General features: G+C 38.4%; 1 protein-coding gene across 1 annotated transcript in view; it reads left to right on the plus strand.

Annotated features, from left to right (window-relative positions):
- MATN3 (matrilin 3) overlaps positions 1-24,599 on the plus strand; it is a 211,780-nt gene that overhangs the window by 60,446 nt on the left and 126,735 nt on the right. The window contains exon 3 of the mRNA XM_044070073.1: positions 7,326-7,445. Within this exon, the coding sequence (XP_043926008.1) occupies positions 7,326-7,445 (120 nt within the window). The remainder of the gene's footprint in view (positions 1-7,325; positions 7,446-24,599) is intronic.

The raw sequence follows: 24,599 nt of genomic DNA on the forward strand, positions 1-24,599 counted from the left end.
GTCTGTTATCTGTTGAGATTAGTTTGGACACTAGAGCCACTAAGCTTCCACCATTCAGAAAACACCTGGAGTGTATTCCAGGTTTATTTTGAAGTTAAACCTATCTCCTTTTAAGTTTTGTGAACCCCAGTTAGCATGAGCCTTGAACTACTTTACATGTACTCTGAGAGTAGTCAGTGTGCAATACATTTCCTTGTCTTCCTAAACCCTTGACATTATTATAATACTAAAAAAAAAAGAGAGAGAGAGAATCCCCCCTCTACACACACAGAAATGGTGCCTATGCTTATGACCATACTATAAAAATAAAATAATATACTCTTTCTGCAAAATGGAAATGGCTTTATTAAAACATTCTCAGGCAAGTTTTTGCAATCTGGTTCATATTCTGCCATATAACTTTCTCTAGTACATCAGAGTACATCTTCTATTCCTGTTTTTCATCGGGTTTCAATGGCACCATACATAATTTTTCCACTTACCAGTGTGGCAGAATTATTTAATGATGTTTTTTACAAAAGCCCTGAATACACCCCAGATGACACGAGTTTGATCAGTGGCTTGGGTGCAAAAAGAATCAGATCAGGGAGAATAGGGGGTGACCAGTAGATCCAGCCTTCTCATTATGGAGGGAAGGATGTGGTATGAAGCACTGCAGTGCTGACCATAACAGGAGTGTTGAGGGACTATAGGATACAACTGTTGAATCATAAGGGCTAAAAGCTGCATGTAGGCCAGGAAGTATGGACATGTGTGTGGGATTACACATGTGACCTCCTAGAGCAACAGTGCTTAAGGCAGCCAGCACCAGTTGCTTTCAGAGGAGAGAGATACTTTGGGAAGGGAGCCTGCATAAACAGAAAATGGCCTGCTCTATAACACATAATTATTGCCTTCTGAGGATGAATGAATAGGCACATAAGGCTCCCGCCTGGAGTAGAAAATGAATGGAATGTAGTGTTCTTCCCTGGTTGAAGAACAAATTGGTCTGAGTCTTCTTCCCACAGAAGGAATAAATGGGTCATTTGGGTATAGGGAGCCGTGCCTGTTGGTAGTCATTCAGGGAGATAATAAAAGGAAAAAACCTACCACACTATTACAGTCATAGGTATACATTTACAAAGATAGGGAATGCCATTGAAAACCTGAGAAGCTTACATATGCAATGCTGCTGAACCAGTAAAACTAGATGCAAAACGTGCTTAAATAAGGGAGGAGCTCAGAACCGACTTGGACTTAAAGTAATTAAATGTACTTCCCAGGACAATGTTTACTCTTAATGTAGATCAGATAAGTTAATGATTTGGCAGCCAAGATACTACATCCCATTCTTTCTTCTGCTAAGAATGCACCATATAAAATTGTAATTTTATTGCAGGACCACATTTGGTTTAATAGTATTCATATTGAAAAGTGTTATACTTTATACATGTTGACTATACAATATTTATTAATCAATAAATCAATCACTCAGGCATTACCAGTTCAAGGTTTCATTGTCATTTTTGGATAGGCTACCTAGCTTTCACTCGAATGACAGTTTATTCTTGTTCTCTCCAGGAATAAAAGGTTTTACCATTATCAAATAGATAGTCTTTTAGTTGAGTTAAATGGGTGTGTTTTATAAACAGAATGAAAAGGAAGGGCAGCAACAGGCAAATATGTAGAATGTAGGTCTTATGTCAACATATCCACAGGTAAAGCCCCTGCACTCATTTTGATTACAACAACCATAGTTGCAGGTTTCTCAAAAAAGAAGGAAATAAAAAAAAACAAAAAAAAAACAAGCATTTTACGTAGTGGGGGTACACTACCTGTCATATCACACCATTATATCTTTAACACACAGACTTAAAGACTGCTGAATCCTGGGAGAACAGGGAACTTCCTTATCCATGTAGTTCCATGAGTTCACTCAAAAAAATGTATATTGTTTAATGAAATCAGGATTCAATTAAAACTTATTGACAAATTTTGTTCACAGTTGTTTCATATTTTTAATTAAATTTTACAGCCAGACCATTCCTGTTTGAATGATGATGTGCAGTTGTTATTTTGCTTCATCAACGTTTCAAATTTTGCTGACTGAAACTGTGAATTATTATCACTGACAAATTGCTCAGACAAGCGATTTCTTGCAAAAAATAGCCCTTAATACTGATTTGGACTCTTCAAACATCACAGACTCCAGTCATATTACTTTAAACTACCTTGAATGTGAAACTATTGCAGTCAGGAACACTAAGTCTATAAGTGGACCCCAAAGTAAATACGAGCATGTTACTATTGTACAGACAGCCTTTCCCAATGATATAGGGCTGCACTTGATGGCACAGTTCAGATAACCTGACATCCAACATAGTTTTGGCTATTCTCCATACCAGCCCACTACATTAAATTTGAGGCAAGAAACTTCATCTTTACTTGTTACAGATATCCCTCATACACAACATGCAGCACTTTGGAAAAGAACCTGACTGAAATTACCTCTCTGAAGTCACATAACAAAGTTTCTTAATGCGTGGAGAGCTGTTGTTCCTTGGCTACAAAAAGGAGAGTTTAACAAGTTATCACATTTACACGATCTTTAAACAATAAGTGGTTCAAAAGCAGTAGGTCATTCATGATTTTATTTGCAATGAGGCATTTGTCATAGGTAAATGCATAAAAAATGTTATCTAGAAATCTTCCATATAAATACTGAATTCCTAACCATGGAGATTGCTGTAGTAAAGGACTGATCAGCTCAGTCTTGGATTATAGACAGACTGTGCAAGCCAGCCTTACTCCTGGATGTACTATTCAGCTTTCACTGAGGGTCTTCTAGTTGAACCTCTCTCACCAGATGTGGAATGTTTAAGTCTGTTGGTGGATTTAGACTTAAAAGTGTTAGCAGGGGTCATATCTCAATTTTGCCACATTAGTAACTGTGGTGTGAAAAAGTGCTTTTGCCCACTTAGATTCATAGGTACTTGTTGATAATCCCCACTGTGGTACATGATGTCATACCATCATAACCAGGGTATTGTGTGCTGCTGTCCACCAAGCCCAGCCAGAGATAGTTTCTTTTTTGTTTTTGGTGTCTGCCACTGATAAACAGTTTGGTGCTGGTATTTGCTGCCTTAACCAGTCCATGCCATATCATGTCTGGTATGTATAAAGTGCACAGTTTGCCTGTGGATTGGAAAATTAACTTGAAGGTGTGATTGTTGACTGGGCTAATTATGATATCTCTGTTAGTCTCATCAGTTACCCTCCCCTACTTGCTCAGTTGATGAGAGATTCCTAGAGGTTTCCATAGTTCAGCAACCTAGGTGTGGTTCTCAATATTTTGTTTGTAGCTCCTACTTTATGGAGCACCCTGGCGTTTGGGTTTTGGATAGCCTTTTAATTAAAATCTTTCTCTAAAACAAAGATGTAACATGTAAACATATGAAGTTGCATATGAAGGATCTATAGTCTGCAGATTCTGCCATAATCAATATGCACTTCTCTTTTCATTTGATTTCTTTCCCCATCCATTTTTCTAGTTGCTATAGCCACCTTAAAATATGTCCCTAAACCAGAATAATATACTCTCTCACACAAGGTGCTATGGATTCCAAATATATTTTCTCTGAAATGTTTGTAAATAATTAATCATAAATTATCCTTCTCCAGCTGCCACTTGGTCTTCCCTTTGTCTTATCTGTCTTGTGTAGCTTTTATGTATTTATCTACTTCCCATCCAGAGAGACACTTCATTACAAAATGCATACCGAATATGTTAGCAGAGATGGACTACTTCATCTATCATGTGTGGCTGTTATCCTTGCAATGGATAAACTTAAATTTCTTGTTAACCACAACAGTACTTCCCCTCCATCCCTCCAGAATTACTTTATATATCACTAAATTCCACTATTTTTTTTTATTTCATAGTTGATGCATGTCCTTTCTTTTTTCATTAAGACCAGCTATATAATGTATGATAGAGGATTGAAGAATAAACCACCAAGAGGAAAGAGTGGTCTCTTTATTTCACACACCAAGATAGAGATCATAACAGAGGGAATTTTAACTCACACAATAATGCACCCAAAAGTACATAGAGCAACTGCTTAGAGATAACATTTTGTGTGCCTTTTCAAAGAAAATTAAAATATCCTTCAAGCCTTAAAACCCATGGTAGAAATCAGTGCAGTGAGAATATATCAGAGGAGAGGACTCCAGGTTTGAATTGGCCCTAGGGAGCTGTGTACAAAAAATAAGTATTTATCTTGTTATCTTGCAGCTTCATCTCTATTTGCATTTGCTGGCAGAGAGTTTATAACTGTCTTCCTGAAACCCAGACAAGACCCCTAAATCCTGATCTAGTTAAATGGCTGTTTCGCTAATTAATGTGAATCTGAAATTTGTAGCTAGGTTATTGTCAACAGACTGACAAATATTTAGGGGGATTTAATAAGCCCAAGCAAGTAGGATGTGTTCACAGACATTGCTTTTCTCTGGAAGTAGTTCTGTTCTCTGACAGCACTGCTGTGAAAGGCAGCATTGCCATAAGAGTGATTTCACATTTCTAGTGATCAAATCACTTATCAATTGAAACTTAATTGGACAATACCATTTTTGGCCACTAAGCAACACAATTTATTTCCTGTAGACAGTCACAGAAATGGAAGAAATGCCACGTTCCTCCCTCAAGATGCAGCAAACCTGGGCTTGATTGTAATAACTAAAGGTGTGCCCAGGCACAGGACTATTCATCAGACATATATGAAGGGGGAAGCTTATCCCCTAGTAAAACAGTGATTTCATTTTTTCAGTGGTGAGTATGCAAAACTATAGAATTTAGGTGTGCTACTGGTGATGGGTGTAGGAGAATTCCTCCACAGTTGTCTCAATGGCAGGAAAGTCAATGGAGTATGCTGTGATTGCAATTACTTTCTGCTACATGGTGCCTCTGACTTTGCTTCCAAAGGCTTCACAATCAACAATCCCACACCTCTTTTGCCTCCTTGTATAGTACAAGAATCCTGTGATTTCATGAAGACTAATTTGGCATTCAGAACTGATCTTCAAAAAACAACCTTCATCCATACACCAACCATTCTTTCATTGTTGGTGGAATTTACTTTTAAATAGATTCTGGGAACTGCTAAGAGTTAAGATATCAAAAACGTAAACTTCTGGCTTTGTAAGAGTCTAGAATCACAATGTTACAATGCAACATGAATACAATTCTAAACTTCTTTAGGAGATTATCAGGTGGCTAATTTCCTGATTCCTTTGGTTTAAATTTCAGATAATCTGTTTTATCAAGGGCTGTTCTGAATGTATCGAATGTTTGTATAACAGGAAAATGATGTTCTTCTAGCTTTAGGTCTCAATCTAGTAATAGGAAAACGTATCTTTTTACAAAGAAGTTGCTTAAAACATAAAAAGAACTAAACCATCCCCTGAACTGCATCTATTTTCAAAGACAATGGACAAAAGGAAACCATTACGTAAGTTATAACATTTCCCCTAAGAGCATGATAATGACAAAAGCCATTGTATGAACAATCTCCAGACATACCTAAGTTACTCAGCGGAAGGTTTAACTCTTACTCTTCAACATACATTTTATTTTTACCACAGACAGAAATGGGATTGCCTGAAATCCAGTAGGTGTGACTTCCACAAAGTTTCAAACCAGGCCGAGTCTGTAAGGATAATCAATACAACAGCATATTTCCTTAGTCAGACGCTGACATGTTTCAGTTCAAACTCTCCTTATAGCTCTGTCACCAAAACCTTCTTTAGATAAGGTAAACAAATGTTAAATAAAAAATAAATAAATAAATAAATAAATAAGATATATTCTGGGCTTTGGAAAGAAGCAAAACAAGCTGTAAGTATTCTGATTCACAAGCACGTTTCTAAGTCGTAACCAATATACTCAGGAAGTAATCAGAAAAGGTTTTGCTAACATTACCTGCTATCAGTTAATCACCTGCTTATCTACCAGATGAGGAATAGCGCTATTTTTTCCCCTTACTTTATCTGCTTTTGCCGTTGAACCCCACTGATGTCGGAGCTACCAGTTCTTCCTTTACCCCATTTATTCTATTCTCTTGACAGCTGCTTCCTAGTCTTTCTTGTGGGGTTTTTCCATCATGTCTTGCATTCACTGTCTGGGGGAATTAACCTTGCAGTCAAAGGGGTAATAAGTCATACATCTATGGTAATCAAAAGGGGAGACAGGACAATACAGCATGCAGCTCAGTGGATATGCATACGAATATTTATGTTTTCTTCCATGGCCTTGAAAGCGTAATATTTTTAGCAGCTGACATTTTTTTAACACATGTATCGAGCTTTGACATTTGCTCATGAGCTCTATGTAAGCCAACATATTTGACTGCTAGTCTGCACTAACAGCCACTGTTAGAGCACGGAAATCCATTCCCCCCAGGAGAAGGACAAGAAGCCTTAATTCTTTTTTCCTGACCCTCCATCACCTGTGTTTATACAGACTTGGGTCACTAGACACAGAGGTCAACTCCCTCCCTGTCCCTTCAATCATTAGGCCAGACACTAACTAGTAATTCTGAAAGGGATGCATTATTCAAGTACATTTATTCAAATTGATGTCATGGTCATCAAAACCACTAAACAGGCCCGCTACTGATTTTATATTTTTAGGTTTACTCTTTGTTTTAAATGCTCTTCTGTTTACTACATATTATTAATATTCTGATTGTATTTAGAACTAATTTTTCTATAGCTAAATATGTATGTCAGTGGTTATCTCGTCCTATCCAGAATAATAAGTGTGTCATTAATCTTATCCTTGGAAGAAAGTCTTCAAGGTGTCTTCCAGGGCTATCCTGTGCCATACATTATCTAATCATTGAACTATTTTATTGTTAAGACTCCCCATCCTTTTTCTTGTAATGAGTAACATGAAAATATACTTTTTTGCTTGCTTGCATGCTTGCTTGCTTTCTGCATTTTCTTCTGTATTTCCTGACGTTTTATAGTTCTGTATAACAGCTTGTTTGGAATGCTGCTTGCTATTACATCTCTCACTGCAAGAACCATTTTAGTCATCTTTGATGTCAAGAAATTATATCTGTGTTCTTAACTGATATTCAGCTGCTGCCCCTTCCTGTCATCCAAGACTGTATTTCATAACAAAATGATTCTTGGTAGTGAATATTTAAATATGCAGTGCACTGTGAACTATGAACGAGTGCTGAAAAAAAATAAATCAAATAGATTAATCTGTGAATAATAAATAAAGCCTTGTTTGGAAATTGATTTACACTGACAAGCTGTGTGTCTCTAAAATGTGTCTGCAGGTAAAGATCTGTGTGCAGGCGATCATGGATGTCAGCATATCTGTGTGGACATCAGAACATCCTATTACTGCAAATGTAAAGAAGGATACATACTGAATGAAGATAAGAAAACCTGTTCAAGTAAGGCTGTAGTACTACCAGATAATCCTAGTTCTTTCAGATCAATATTCTCTACCTGACATATCTCCATGAGTGTTTTTTTTTTCCTTTATAAAAATAATGTTTATGTTTTTAAAATAAGACAGAAAGTATTTCATATTATATGTACACTCTCCTTTATTGTGCATTATAAGTTTCAAATATGACTGTGTAGTACATACGAATGTAAATTGTTTTAACTCAATGACAACAAATGCTACTGCACTCCTGTCTGTCAGAGACATTTATTAATATGCAACTTCAAAGCATTTTTTCAGAAGAGTAAAATATAATGCAGATAATCAAAAAGTCTTGCTTGGCTATTGTAATCCAAAAGTTTTGCTTGGATATGGTACCTTTCATCATGATACAGTAAAATAATGCCTGCCTTGCACATGCTTGAGAAGAAAGTGCTTGAGCATCAGCAGCATGCCAAAAATAAATGAATGTCATAATGCTAAATGCTATTTCCCATAGGACTGCTGGTATGGTTTGTATGTATCAGCAATGATTCACTTGCTTTGGGAGATTTCTGCCTTCTTCAAGTTGGTGCAAATGTGGAGTTGGTATATATAAGTTCAGGGGATGTTGGCAGCTTGCCCTCCCCCACACATACCCACATTTCGAGAACGCATCAGGGCTTTTTTGTTTTTCCTCCTTTTGACACGTCAGCTTTCAGGAAGTTGGTGTTTCATAGCAGAACCATAAAATAGCATGCCATTTAAGTGGACTTCAAGGACAGAAACAACAAAACTAAAGATGTTGATGTAGCAGGAGAAGCCCCTCACACATACACCTACCATGCAGCAGGATTTCCCCCCTGCATCCTCCTCACTTAATATAATTTATGCTAAGGTTGCACAACTTTGAGGATTCCAGTTTTGGCATCACTGCAGCAGGTCCCAATGGAGAGAATGAAAGACACATTAGTGCTTTTGCTTTAATATGTGATAATTTGTGGGTGCTCCAGAGTAGAATACCGAATGGTATTAATGCAGCAAAAAAAAAATAGAAAGCGTAATTAACTGCATAGAAAATGACGAAATATCACATGCGATTTTACATCAGGACATTTCGGTTATTTCTTAAGTTATACAAGAATGAAACAGTGTAGTGCTCAACATTTAATAACCAGTGTAATGCAATAAAAGTAAAGAGTTATCAGAAAAAAATCTCAGGTAAAAATTCAGGTGCACAAAACTGGGAAAAAAAAGAATAAGCTTGCTGTCAATAGTTTATGTATTGATATATTACATTATTTTCTTAGAGTACTGTAAAACTGCCATTATATAAAAGTAAGGGGCACTGAGAGAGGGAAGGAGGGAGCCGTTACTGTGGCAGTAATAATTCGAACATCTACTGTTATACAAGCAATAATACCCAACAGGGTGTGTGTTATTGTGTAAATAATGTATGCCCAAGGGTATTCTGCAGCTCAAGCCATAGGCGGAGGGTCTCTATATGCCTGCAATGGACTATTTACATAGTAATATACACCCTGAAAGTCAATGTTACGCTTAAAGAATGGGCTGTCTGTAAAATTTTGTGTATTTGTTTTTTTTTTGTTTGTTTTTTTGTAATACTATATACATATTTTATATATTTCTGATGTAAAATAGTTCTTCGGCCTAATGAATCAAACTTGATTTAGTATATGTATTTTTGCTGGAGGAAGTGTTTTACATCAAAATATAAAATATGTAAGTATTTAATGCCTAGGCACACATAAACATATATACATTCAGAAGCACAAACATCCAAGCACACACACACACACACACACACACACACACACACACACATGAACAAAATCTCAGAAGTCACATTCTGTAATTGAATATTAAAAAATAAACAAACGTACTGCAAACTATTACCATTCTTCACCCCCAACTCCACCCCCTTTTAACGGTCTGCTGTTTTTGCTGCGAATGATTTTTTTAGTTAAGGTAATGTGATGATTACAGTCAGTAAATAATGATAGACATTAAGAGTTAATCCATGCTGATAGACTGCCTTTTGCATAGTCTATTGTCTATCTCGATCTGTCTCATTGACTCACACTTATACTCTCATCCAGATGTGCAAGCACACAGAGGCTTTTATTTTCTTTATTTTTTAATTTAGCTTTTATTTGTATCTTACTCTTATTAAACAGCAAAAGGCTGCTCAGCAAGCATATAAACTTATCATCCATTTACATTTTAACTACCTGAGCTTCACAGCAGTTTAATATGGTGCCATGAAGTGCTGGACTTGTTTTTCAACAGGCATTACCTGTATATTAACATCCTGCTGGAGAACATTGTTTAATGTACAGTTTGCTCATCCTATAAGGTAAATTTACTAACACAACTGTACTATGCTCATCATATGGGCTACTGCAGTAGCCTTCCCTATATGGTTAAAATTATTCCAGCTTAGACTGACCGGGAGGACAAAGGAGTAGGATCCAGGCATCCTTGGAGAACAGTACAAACAAAGCCTGTCCTAGACATGCAGAAGGAATCTAGTTTATAGTGCTTTGTTTAAGTGTGCACAGAGGACCAACTTGCTCCTTCTACAGTACTTCTAGACATAGCTCTCTACCTTCCATCTCCAAAATGAGGAACACTACCTTTCATAATGTGGAACTGGGCAAAATGTGGAACACTTACTAACAGCTTAATAACTTCAGCAAGCAAGCTCATAGGGTGGTTAAAATGTGATATACTTATAGAATAACTCTTTTAATTAAATAATATGATTCAGTTCTATTTAGTATGGATATCAGTTTAAAAACTTGCTAACACTGAATGTGTGACAGACGCTTTCAACATGGACCTTTGAGGAGCATAATGTTTTTAAGACCCGCAAATGAGGAACGTTCCTCATAATGAGGTACACTTGAGAGTTATCCTTCTAGAATCCACCCCTTTCTAAAAAGACGCAGATGAAGCCAAGGCACTGGTAGAATAATCCTTGATTTGTGGTGGGCATAACAAAAAGTACTAGCATGAGACAACCACTTTAGTCTGTTTTAATACATATTTGTCCTTTTTGCTATGTCAATATAGTACCTGAGTTTTAAGAATCCAAGGTATGGAGAATCCTTTCTCCCTCATTTTTAGGTTATTCAAAGATGACAGGGAGATGGATAGTTTGGCTTAAAGTAAACTCGGATACCACTTTAGGCATAAGAGAAGGATTACTTCTTAAGAAAACCCTATCTTTGCAGAAAATCAGATGCACCATAAGAGGTTGCAACTCAGATACTCTTCTTACAGAGCTTAGAATAATTAGTAACCCAGCTTTCCATGTTCAAATCAGCCAGATGAGCTGGTTCAAATGGAGCAAGAATTAGTTTTTCTAGTTTTTCTAACAAAAAAATGTAGATACCAAACAGGAGCCACCTGCTGCTTAGGAGGCTTGGTATGCAACATCCCTTTCAAAAAGATTTTCATATGAGGATGCATTGGGGGGTATCCAGCAAACATACTGTAATGACTTATGAATGAACCTTGCTGGAGAAGAAAGACAAGCCAGGGGGGACTAACTTATACAAATAATGCAGAGCAAGAGAATGGCATCTGGTTGTTTTCTTGGCACAAACTAGAAAACCTTTTCCTTTTACTAATATATTATTTTTTACTAGCAGTTTTTTCTTGCCTCCTTTAATACCTGCTGCATGTCCTCAGGAAAAAAAGGTGCCTAAAAGGTATTAAGATTCTATCATCCAGGCAGTCAGTTCCAGTTGTGTAGGGTCAATATGTTTCGAACAGCCCTTGGCTTGTGTGAGTAGGTCTAGTCTGTGAGGAAGCTTGTGGTAATTATCTTTGGCCATTTCCAAAAGAAGGGATAACTACTGTTATCTGGGCCAGAAGGGAATCACTACAATGATCTTTGAAGAATATTTTTGAATCTTCAGAATGACCCTTGATATTAGTGAAAATTGTTGAAAAGCATGCAGAAACATTTCTGCCCAAAGAAAAGAAAAACCTTTCTTCTTCCAGGCCTTCTTGTGTGGAGTCCTGGAGCAGAATTTTGCCAATTGATTGTTGTGAGTGGAGGCAAAAAAAAATCTGTCTGATGTGCTTCCCAGAGCTAGATCAATTCTTGGAAGAACCTCTGAATTAAATTTCCATTTGACAGGGTCTGTCCTGGTCCTACTCAGTTTTTCTTCTACATAATTTTACATTGACAGTATGTAAGATGCCTATAAAGTGAGATTGTCCTGTGCTATATCTCAGTCTGCCATGGCTAGTCTGCACAGAGGGTAAGATCTGGTTTCCCCTGCTTGTTTATGTACCACAGCAATGTGGTGTTGTCTGTAAACAGTTACAGAAGTCCTGTGGATAATAGGTGATTGAGAGAAATGAGAACATTTATAAGTGCCAACATCTCTTTTATGTTTATATGTTTTGGTCTGTCATTTCAGTTCCAAAGATCCTGCAACTTTATCCCATAAACACTGCACCCAAGCAAAGTCTGAGGTGTCTGTTTTGATAAACTCTGCTGGAGCTGTGAGGGAGAATGGGAGACTTGGATTCTGACAAATGTGTCGACTCCACGAAAAAATCTCCCATTTCACAAACCCCAAAACTGGATTCTGGAATGTAAGGGAATGTTGATGTTGGGATCATACTGATATCAGTTACCACTGGATTTTTCTCATGTGAAGTCTTGCAAGAGGGATCATAAGAGTGCCATGAGACCCAGAATCCTGTGAAATTCCCTGGCTGAGACAACAGTCTGAGTGGAAAATTTCAGGAATAGATCTAGATACAGATCTACATTTTCCTGGGGAAGGAAAACTCTTTGAAGTGATGTGTCCAAGAGACATCTCAGGAAAAAAATCCCTCAAGAAGAAATCATGTACAACTTTTGTAAGTTCTCCAGGAGCCTCCGTCTACATAGGGGATTCCTTACTCAGGAGAGAGATTCCTGACACTTTGAAAACAATTCTGCAAAGATAAACAAGTCATCTAAATAAGGAAAATGTGAATACCTTGCAGTCTGCAGTAGGATCTCACAGGAAGCAGACACTTTGTGAATGCCCTTGTGGCAATGAAAAGACCAAAGGGCAACACAGAGAACTGATGATGTGATCCCGACATAGAAAACTTTAAGAAACTTCTGAAGTCTGGATTTATAGGAATGTGATGGTATACACCTTTTAAATCTAATATCACTAGAAAACTCCGATGAAGAATATGGGGTAACAAGTTGTGAATCAATAGCACTTTGAATATCGGCACTATCACAAATAGGTTCAAAAAGGAAAGATGCAGAACTGGTCTCCATTGGGACCAGAAACATTCCTGAATAAAATGGTTCTCCTAACTTAGGAGGAAGGATCACCTTTATCATCTCCTGTGCCAGCAGGTGTTGAATGACAGGAGGGAAAAGAGGAGTTTGGTCTGGCAGGTGAAAGGGAATCCCTTAAAAAGAAGGGAGACTCCTACTGCTAAATGTAACCTTGATGGATTATTTTCAGAACCCATCTAACATTATCTGTTACCGAAGACAGAAATGGAGGTTCAGACTTTCTGGAAGGATGAAAGGATTGCCACGGTGGGGGGGGGGGGTCAATCTTTCATATATAGTCATTGCAACTTAATTAGACTACCGTTTGATCTGAAGATTTCTTCTTTTTTATTTATTTTTGGAACCTCCCTGTCATTGTTTTTTAAATGTTTGCTTATTGTTTATTTTGTTTTTTATGGAATGTTGTAGGGGTAGCATTAACCCCCCCCCCCCCCCTTGGCAAACTTGGAGTAGAAAGGCTGAAAAATCTGAAAGACTTCTTGAATCGACTTACCTCTCTTATCACACCTTTTAAGTTCAGCAGATAGTCCAAAATGGAATTCTCAAGGGAGAGTTCAAAATATCATTTTTGTCATCTTCTGGGAGGTTTTGAAACAAATCTTCTCATAACAGTTCCAGTGGCAGCAGACATGGAAGTGGCGTCATCAGAATCATAAGCACACTTCAAACAATGAGTAGCCACTTGAGACACAGAAGCAACCAAATTACATAAGGTAGATTTCTCTTCAGAACAGGAAACAGAGGCCATACTATTCTTCATATTCTCAAAAGAGACAAGAATAAACTTTAACATACAAGCTTTACAGACTAGAATTCTAAAAAAATAAGTGTAGAGGAAGAATGCACTTTTTTCTTGAAATCTATCAAAAACTTTCCCATCCTTGTCAGATGCAGAAAGATAAGGACAGGTATTAACAAAATGTTGGGCTCACTAAAGCATGTGTATGATCTGGGATGAGTGTATAAAAATTTATATGACTAAGAAACTTTAACAAGCTAGCTGCTTTCTTGGGGGCAGATGGCTGGCTGTCAGGCAAGTTACAGACTGTGACAAAACTAAGGTTGCCACCCATCCCATTGTCAGTGGGACACTCACGGGTTGAGCTGCCTCATCCCGATGCCTGCTGTGCAAAGTAGTAGGACTTGAAAAGTCCCACTTTTCAATCACACTGAATTGCAGTGGAAAAGCCACAATTACCTCCGGCTTTTCCACAACAATTCAGTTACGTCAGAAACCCGGACCTGCAGGCAAAGCTGCTGCCTGTTAGATCCGGGTGCTTTAATTCATGCAGCAATTGGCTACATTTCATGAACGGGGTGCGGATTGGGCAGGAAGAGCCCTGCAAAGATCACGGCTGCAGGAATGCTTTGTTTTAAGTGCTTCTACAGCCACTAAAAAACGACCAAGATTTTTTTTTTCTAATGAGCCATCCAGCCATCCATCCAGCCAGCCATCCATTCATTCATGCAGCCAGCCATCAATTAATTCATGCAGCCATCCATCCATTCATGCAGCCAGCCAGCCATCCATTCATGCAGCCAGACATCCATTCATGCAGCCAGCCATCCATCCAGTCAGGCATCCATTAATTTAGCCATCCATCCATCAAGCCATCCATTCAGTCATTCATCCATCCCAGCTGCTACTCCCACCAACCAGCTAGCCACTCCAGCAGCCAGCCAGTCAGCTAGCCACTCCAGCAGCTGGCCAGCTAGCCACACTAGCAGCCAGCCAACCAGCCACTCCAGCAACCAGCTAGCCAGCTAGCTAGCCACTCCAGCAGCCACTTGTCATAGCCATAACAGCATCTCCTTCACCGCTCCTGTGGTGACATCATGACAGAGGGTGTGGCCACTGTCATATTGGCCACACCCCCATGTCCCACTTTGGTCCGCTTAAAAGGTGCCAACCCTAGACAAAACATCCTCCAAAACTGAAAGAATATGAGGAACTGGAGTATGTTCTGGAAAATTCATTTGTGACAGATCATAATACTTCTTCAGGGACTGCGGAATATCATGATGTTCCCACTGAAACGATTGATTCTGGAAATAGTTTCAGAGAAAGAAAATCCTTTAAAAGGATAAGTCAGAAGATTCACTCTTCTCAGAATATGAATCAGAAATCCAAGGAGGCAAAATAGGATATTTCCTTTTGCAATTATTTTGTAGTTCAAAAACCTGAACCTCTTCAGAAAATGAAGAATCTCTTTTTTTACCAGTGACATCTAAACAGGAATGGTCACAAACCTGAACTAAACCATGAGCTAAGCTAAATAAATCACTCCATTCCAAAGTGACTGAGACTGGAGAAGATATATGTCTTTGTTTTTGCTTCTTTTTGACGGGAATTTCTGAAAAAGCAGACCCACTTTTGCCAGGAAACACATCCCTAAGTATAGGTATAACATTCAGGTTACACAGAGTTGTATTCTCTACCGCTTCTCCCTTGCCCACCAAGGACATTCCAACAGCCATAGAGGAAGTGTCTACCCCCCCCCCCCCGGTCTATGCTGGCTGTAGTGACTACAGCAGAGGGAACCAGAGAAAATATGAATGGCCTGATGAAACAGAAATGGCCACAACAGAGTCACCCATCTGTGGCTGAGGTGCTTTAGCAGCCTGCTGTGATGGCAAAGGATGCTTAGTAATTTTCCTATTTTTGTGGTCAGAAGAACTGAGGAACCAGTAGGTTGTTCCAATGGTTATGCTGAAAAAGATGCCTTATTCCTGTACAAACTGGCAGCAGTTGTTGATAAAACAAGCCAGTGGTGAAAAAGCAACTTTTTCCCCTTAAAAGCTTAGTAAAAATCACTTTAAACACTTACTCCAGCTCCCAAAAGCAAACTAACACAACTTTTAACTCAAAAAGTAGTTTACAATTAGTTTTAACAACTTTTTACTGTAAAAATAAAAAATGATGCTCCTGTTTAAAAGTAATTAAAAGTGGGTTCCTATTACCTGATCAAACGTTTAGGTTAGCAAATACCTAAACATCGATCTGGTAATAGCGAAAGCAAAAAAACCACAAACAGCCGATTTAACTCAGGGAAAGAATTCCCTTGGCCATTATGCGGATTTTGCCCTTTTCCCCACTGTAGAGTGATCTCGGAGTTGATATATTTAGTTAGGGGGTGCGGGGGGCATAGCCCCCCCCACTTCATTTTGGTTTAAATTTTTTTTTTTTTTTTTTTTGTGGCCGAGGGAATTCATTCCCTATGTTAAATCAGCCATTTGCTGTTTTAATTGTTCGATATTACCAGGTCGATGTTTAGATATTTGGTAACCTAAACGTTCAATTGGGTAATATAGACACATTAAAAGTCACATGGCAGTTATTAAAAACACTTTTCCCTAACTTTAATGTTAGTAATTTACAGAAAAGTGCAATTTTTGTCATAAAAAGTAAAGTGGAAGTTTTTTCCCCAGAAGGGAACTTAATTGCACAGCAGTGTTAAAGCATTAGCCAACCATCAATCCTAGAAAGCCCACAACAAGAGTGGTGTTTGATGGTAGGAAAGCTCTGAAGGGCTTGTCACTCAAATTTGCCTTTTTAGCTCAGTTTGAGATAACTAATGGTTTGGACATGTGGAAGGTGTCCTGAAGCAATGGAAGCTGGTTGACTGCTATAGCCATAGCAGGATATAACTCATATAGCTAACGCTACTGCATAGGATGAGCATGTAAAGGAAAATGTCATGCCTGTGCTAAAGCTGGGAACATAAAATTGTTCAGGAATAAGGAAAAGACGCATCTTAAGACATCAGACATCGACAGATCTGAAGTAATGTCTAGTACTCATTTCTTACAAAATGTTCATACTCAACAGAGACATGCTGAGAGAATGCAGAGTAAATATTTTTGTTATCCATTTCCAAAGTCTAAATAAAAAAACAAAGGCGTTCCTAGTATAAAGGAGAAGGGGAGGCTGTTAACTCTGAAGTTGCTACTAGAAGTAGTGTCAGCATTACGAGAGAACTGAACTTCATTAAGACCTAACACAGTCCTTATCTAAATGGTACTGCATGGTACTGAAAGCTTATACAAAAGAACATACAACAATGTAAGGAGTTGTTGATGTGAATGTTACCTTTCTAAAACAAGAATAAACCTTATATTTGATAATAGGTGAATGTAGAAGTTGAATGGGAAAATTTCACTTAAACTTTGAAGAAACGAGCCACATAAATTCTGAAACTAAAACTTCAGAAATATGTTTATTAAAAAGAAGATTGTGTTTAAAGAACTGGGCATTTTTAAGGAGATGGCAGATACCATTGTTATGTCAAACCATGACTCTTCATACCCAGGTCGGTTCTTTATGCAATGCATATTAAGATGGAGGAAAAATTAAACAATGCTGAGAACATCAAAGAGAGAGAGAGAAAGAATTATAACCATTGTGAATGGATTGGGTCTGTGATGCCTGTATTAAAATCTGATAGAACTATCATGTTGATTGGAGATTATAAATCAACAGTTAATCAAACTCCTTCTTTTAATAATATAATATACATCAAGTACAAGACATTTAACCATTTTTAGCATGAAAACAAAAATTATTGAAATGAGGCATAAGTCATAATTAGTAAGAAATAGCTTGAGTGATGAGTCCAAAAAACATAATATCTATATGCAAACATTTACCTTTTGGAATAATGTCTGCACCTGCAATACTTAAGAAAACAGAAGCACATATGTACTGTAAATACTGTAAGCATTAACAGCACTAAGTGCAGAATGTACTAGAACTGGAATTCATCAAAAGGTGATTTACCCCTTCACACAGGTACAGTGACCACAGAGTTGATTATATAAAGTAAAGGATGAGTGGGGTAAAACCCTCTGCACTTGGGTATGGAGAGTTTGCCCACCTATGGAAAACATGATTTTTGAGTTTTTCAGATTAAAAAAAATCAAGTTCATATAATTTGTAGCAGTATCATAGAACCTCAAAGTGTTAAAGAACATTTTTTACAAGGACAGCCACATTATAATTTATTTGCATTGTTTCATAGGTTCTTATTAGGCAACTGATTCAGTAGATCATTAATAGTTTAGCCACTGAAGTCACATTATTTGTTCCCTCTATCAACAGAGCCAAGGAGGACACCCCTCCAATGAATTTATGGATCTATATCCCATCTATGAGGTTTGTTTTAACGATAGTTATGGAGTTGCTTTGTTTGACATAGACTGGAAGCCTATTCCATGGGTAGAGAATCCTTTGAGATAAAACAGGCTCTGTCAGTATTGAAATATAGATTTAGACCTTTGAAGAAGTCTTAGTGATATTACTATTTTTTGGATGTGTAAGAGAATGGCAGGATGGGATCATTTATAGTCCTCGAAGCTAAACAGATGTCATTACACAAGAGTCTGTAAGAGACAGGGGATAGTGATAAGGCTGCTAGTCAATCAGAGTAACTTAAAGAGGACAGACCCAAGATTTTGTTGTTAGGAATCACTGGGGTCTCTCAAATTGGGCAATACACCTGGATGGATACACACTAAAGGTGCATTATATTCTACTGTGTGTCTAATCAGGGAGGATTAGAGAGTGACAATGACTTTAATGGATCAACAGGATATACCCTTACTAATTAATACTCATCATCATCTTTTGGCTTTTCCCATTACCCTTACTAATTAATACTGATAAGTAAAAACTTTTCACATCATGGTACTATTCAATATCAGACTCAAAACAGGTTTTGTGCTGGATGAATGTAGGACAACAACAGTTATTCTCTTGCACAACATGCCAGATAATTATAGACCAATAAGGCTGATCAGTCGTATATATAACAACATGGAAAGGATCATTATGGAAATAATAAATAAGGATATAGGTAACCTACAGACTCTTGACCCAAACCACTTTGGTTTCTTCAAGGGCAGTTCCCACCTACTTAACCTGGTTGACTTCTTCAAAAACATTACTGAAGCAATGGGCAAGGGCAAAACAGTGCACACCACATATCTAGACCTAACAAATGCATTCAGCACCATCCCACACTCAGGTACTGTAAATAAACTCATCCCAGCTAAGTGTCAATTCCTGTGTAATTTTTTGGAATTGCAACCTGTCTCACAAATAGACCCCAGTTTTAAGGGATAAAAACTACTCTGGTAATGTAAGGTTAGGCTTCTTTAGACCCTCACAGGCAATAGCCTAGTAAGTATTATGAACCTTTGTAAATTAATAAATAAATAAATACAAGATGTATTATCATTTTAGTGAAGGAAATACTGAGGAGCTATCTAACATACCTCTCAACTGTCCCTGATTTTGACTCAAATTTTAGCTCTGTCCCTCTTAATCCCTCCTAAAACTAGTGACTTTTGGAGGAAAGGTGGTGAATTACACTTAATGAATAATGACAATAATTAAGAGTTGTAGACTTCTTTTACTTCAGAAAATGTGTATTAATTCATATGCTCTGATTCTGTCAATGTTTCAAGTTAATAGCACTAATATTTCATGCGTTCCGGCCCCAAAATTCGGACAATACCAAGAAAGGAGGGGGGGTGTCCATATTCATCAAGGACACCCACACCTCAAGATTGGTGGCAACGCACGATGCATCGGAGACCATCCAGGTGCAATTAACCATAGGCAAGACTGCTCTGCAATTTGTAGCATGTTACAGGCCACCCTCGCAAACCCAGGAACCTCACATGGCTTTCCTGAAAACACTGGAGGGGATAAATGTATCTCCAAACACCATTATACTAGGTGACTTCAATTACCCAAATATAGACTGGGAACACTACTCAAGCCCAAACACTCTGGCCCAAACGTTCCTGGAATTCATAAACTCAAATGCCATGGAACAACTAGTCACCATCCCCACAAGAGGAGAAAACATACTTGATCTCATCATCACGAACATGGGAGCACAATGTTCAACACCTGAAGTATACCCCTCACTGGTGAGATCAGATCACAAGCTAATCTTGCTGGAGGTCCTCATCCCCCCCCCCCACCTGAAACAAAAAAAAACACAGTAAAGAACTTCTCAAAAGCTGACTTCCCACTTCTAAAGACTAGTGTGGTCTCCTTTAAGGCCCCCGAGCCTGCGGTAAACACTACGCAAGCCGCTGAATCACTTACAAATGCCTTCTACCAGCACCTGCAGGACTGCATGGATCAGGCAATCCCAAACAAAACAAAGACTCTCTGTACCAAAGGCAGGCGTCCAGTCTGGTGGACCCCAGCCATAAACAAACTCTACAGCAAAAGGAGGAAGCTACTACAAGATAGAGCTAAATCCTTAAGAGGTAAGACACCTTTGATCATTATAAGTAAAAAGCTAAGAGCTCTCATAAAATCATCCAAAGCATATTTTGAGAAAAAAATAGCTAAGGACTCAAAAGACAATCATAAGGCCTTCTTTAGCTATGTTAGAAACCTGGGAGGAAGCTCCCAGATATGCTCAGAATTAGTTCAAAATGATGTGAAGATTACTGATCCTACAGACATTGCCAACATACTGGCTGACAGGTTCAGTGCAAACTTCACCCCACCCTCCCAAAAGGAGATATATCTATACCAAATGATAGTAGCGCCCCAAACATCTCTAATGCCCAGGTGAAAACTGCTCTCTCCAAGGCAAAAAACACTGCATCCATGGGACCTGATGGTGTCCCCGGATGTGTACTCCACGAACTCAACGAGGAATTAAACCCACAGTTAGGACAGCTGTTTAATCTCAGTCTCACCTCTGGATACATACCCAGGAGTGGCGCACAGAGACTGTGGTCCCACTTCACAAAGGCGGTGCCTCCACCGACCCTGGAAATTACCGTCCCATTAGCTTGACAAGCCTTATCTGCAAAGCCATGGAAAGGATCATAATGGATCTCATAAATAAAGACATAGGGAATTTGCAGACTCTGGATCAAACCCAGTTTGGCTTTGTCAAAGGCAGATCATGCCTTCTAAACTTGGTTGACTTCTTTGAAACGGTCACCAAGGCCATTGATGAGGGTAAGGCAGTCCATACAGCCTACCTGGACCTAGCAAAGGCCTTCGATACAATACCCCACTCGGGTATCATTGAAAAACTCATCAGCCCAAAGGTAAACCCATACGTCACAAGATGGGTTGCAAACTGGCTGAGTGACAGAACCCACAGGGTCAGAGTTGCTGGCGCCATGTCAGACTCAATGCCTGTCACAAGTGGTGTCCCACAGGGCTCAGTCCTGGGCCCACTCTTGTTCGGCATCTACTTCTCAAGTACAAGCAAACACAGGAGGGTTATGGCTGACCAAGTTTGCAGATGACTGCAAACTGGGCCATAGTCGAAAACACATCTGACACAGATATCCTTCAGAAGGGCCTCACAGAAACGGATAACTGGTGCCAGAGCCATGGCCTAAAGTTAAATGCCAAAAAATGCATAGTCATACCCTTCGGGAAAATCAAGGTTACCCCTAGCTACCATATAAGAGGCAATCCACTGAGCACAGAAGAAGTTATCAGGGACCTGGGGACCCAGGTTGACAGTAACCTTTCATTCGACACTCATGTTGCTAAAATAGTTAGGAAGACCTTCTACATTGCCCACCTGATCATGAAGGGTTTCACATCTTGATCAAGGGAGGTCATAGTCTCCCTGTACTCATCACTCATCAGACCAATGATTGAGTACAATGCCCCATTCGGAATGTATCTGACCTGACACTTGCAGCAGCTGGAGAGGCCCCAAAAGTTCCTCACCAAAAGGATAAAAGGTCTCAAAGATATGTCTTATGCTGCCCGGCTGAAAGAACTCCAGCTCTATTCAGTCGCTTACCGCCTGCTCAGAGGTGACCTGTGCCTGACATACAAGGCCATGTCAAACCCAGATTTGATGAACATGCTTCACCTCAAAAAATCGAAATCTCTTAGAGCCACAAGGGCAGGAGACCTAAACCTAGACACAGCTATTAATAGGACGTGCTGGAGGGATAGATTCATCACCCAAAGACTCCCTATGCTGTGGAACAAAATCCCAGTATATATGAGGCAGAGCACCTCGCTGGCTTTGTTCAAGAGGAATCTTGACCAATGGATGGGAGATCGCAGATATACCCCAGGGATTACCTCAGTGTCTCTGCTCGACAGAGGCACTGCAAAATAATGGACATAGTTTCTCCAAACTAAAGTAAGCCACAAAACTATGGGCTAGGCTTGTAAATGCCCTCGGGCAGATAGCCTAGCATAAACCTATGAACCTATGAAAGTGTCCCTGATTGTCCCTGATTTTTTTGTGACTTGTCCCTGATTCTGTTGAAATTTGTCCCCGATTGGTTGAGAGGTCTGCTGCCTAATGATTGTGTAAAAGCATTCTTTTCATCACATACTTATAACATTTTCATCTAAACCCACATTATACACAATTTCAGAGGAACAACTTTTGACTATGATAGGAGTCATTGTTTTCATATCCACTCCAGTTTTTGTACACATCATTGATAGGACCTCACAGTAAAATTTAAAAAAAAAATCACATTCTATAACACATCTGAAATTATTCATCAACTTTATCATGGCATAATGTAATCAGTTAATATGAAAACCAGGAAAAACGGACTTGCTCAACGAAAGTTTAATGAAACAAAATCCACAAAAAGCGAATGTCAGGCAATATAAGGTAAGCGCTTTCGTTTGGCTCCTGCCAAACTTTTTCAAAACAGTTACACATCACTTCCTGCTGTTTAAATAATTTTAGTCGAGCAAGTCCGTTTTTCCTGGTTTTGCATTGGTTTGTTTGTTTTTACTCTTATTGTCTTAGTTAATATGAAAACACAGAAAGCCATCAGAATTATGATGACACATTTTTTGAAGACTGCAGCCTCATAACTATTCTAGTTTATGGGATTCATCTTAAACTTTTAGTATAGTCACATTTTAATAACACTTTATAAATTTAATTGTTGTCATTTTTTTGCTTTCCAGCAAAAGTACTCTTTTTCTCAAAAATGAGAGTTTGTGATCAGGGCCACATTCCATGTCTGTATCTACCCTGGATCACAGGATAGCACTACCAAAATAATGTAAATGGAAGTATAGGGTGACATTTTTTCAGCCTCACAACATTTACAGATTACATTAGTCTCACTTAAAATGTCAAGTACATGCATATGTCAGATCACCTTATGATGCTAGAGTAGGGAAACTTGCTAAAATGTTATTTTTTATTTCTTATTTCAGACTGTTGGCACATTCATAAAGCAATAGGAAATCTCTGTGAAATCTACAATAAGTGTCTCACATAGCATGAGAATGTGGGAAACTTTGTGAATGGAAAAAAAGAGATGAAATGAAAAGAAATATACAAAACTGTAAACTTGTAATTACAATTTAAAGTAGAAAATTCTGTGGTTTCTCAAGGAGGACCTACTTGCTTGTATGCAATTAAGCCATACTGGAGTTTGGAGTCAGAAAACCAGAGGGCCATAAAAATGCAGTTTCAAGACTTCAAAGAATCTCTGAGCCCAGAATTATGAAAGGAAGCAGTCATTATTATGCAAACAGTTAATAGGTGTATGGGATATTGTGTTTACTGTCAGTTAGCCTTTTTTCTATTCTGTGGGAAAGAATTGTTTCTCTTAGTAAAAGTGCTAAACTAAAACATATATTTGGAACTGAAACCAGTGTAAGGTCAGTCAGTTTTAATTAGGAGAGCTTGGTGATCATATCTATGTAAGTTTGCTGCCTGCAATCTGCCCTTTATTTAGGAAATGTAAGGGATCTGCATGCATTCATTTAGATATAGCTATGGTATTTATCTAGCTTAGGTAGAGGTTTTCTTTAAATATTCTGTCTTCTGTGTGCATATTATTTAACTCTGCCTACATAAACTGTATCAGCATCATCCTTATTGCAAGCTTTCCACTGCTTAGAAACAGCCAACGGAGGTACTGGATAAACAATTTTATTGTTCAACACCAACTGTTTTTAAAACCTTTGCTTTTCAGCACAAAACTGACACCTGGTAGAGCACAAGTACAGACATAAACCAAGCAGGTTAAATTGCTTTGCTTTTCAGCACAATACTGACCCTTGGTAGAGCACAAACACGTGAAAATGTCCACACAGTTTAAATTTGCTTTTCAGCACGGAACTGACTCCTGGTAGAGCACAAGTACAAAATTAGTCCAAGCAGTTTAAATCACTTTGCTTTTCAGCACAATACTGTCTCTAGGTAGAGCACAAATACGTGAATAAAACCAAACAGTTTAAAACTTTTCAGCACAAAACTGTCTCTTGGTATGAGACCAAGCGAAAGCGCTTGATTTAAACTGTTTGGATTTATTTACGTATTTGTGCTCTACCAAGAGACAGTTTTGTGCTGAAAAGTTTTAAACTGTTTGGTTTTATTCACGTATTTGTGCTCCACATAGAGACAGTATTGTGCTGAAAAGCAAAGTGATTTAAACTGCTTGGACTAATTTTGTACTTGTGCTCTACCAGGAGTCAGTTCCGTGCTGAAAAGCAAATTTAAACTGTGTGGACATTTTCACGTGTTTGTGCTCTACCAAGGGTCAGTATTGTGCTGAAAAGCAAAGCGATTTAACCTGCTTGGTTTATGTCTGTACTTGTGCTCCACCAGGTGTCAGTTTTGTGCTGAAAAGCAAAGGTTTTAAAAACAGTTGGTGTTGAACAATAAAATCGTTTATCCAGTACCTCCGTTGGCTGTTTCTAAGCAGTGGAAAGCTTGCTTTGGTGTTTTTGGTGCTCTCATTTGTTTTATCATCCTTATTGCCCAAAACGTTTTAATTTATTAACTTTGAAGATCTTGTGGCTGGTATTTACTTATGTATGTATTGCTTATTATCTGT

The sequence above is a fragment of the Protopterus annectens genome, chromosome 1.part0 (assembly GCF_019279795.1).
Source record: "Protopterus annectens isolate FY-2018-M chromosome 1.part0, PAN1.0, whole genome shotgun sequence".
Classification (NCBI taxonomy): Eukaryota; Metazoa; Chordata; order Ceratodontiformes; family Protopteridae; genus Protopterus; species Protopterus annectens.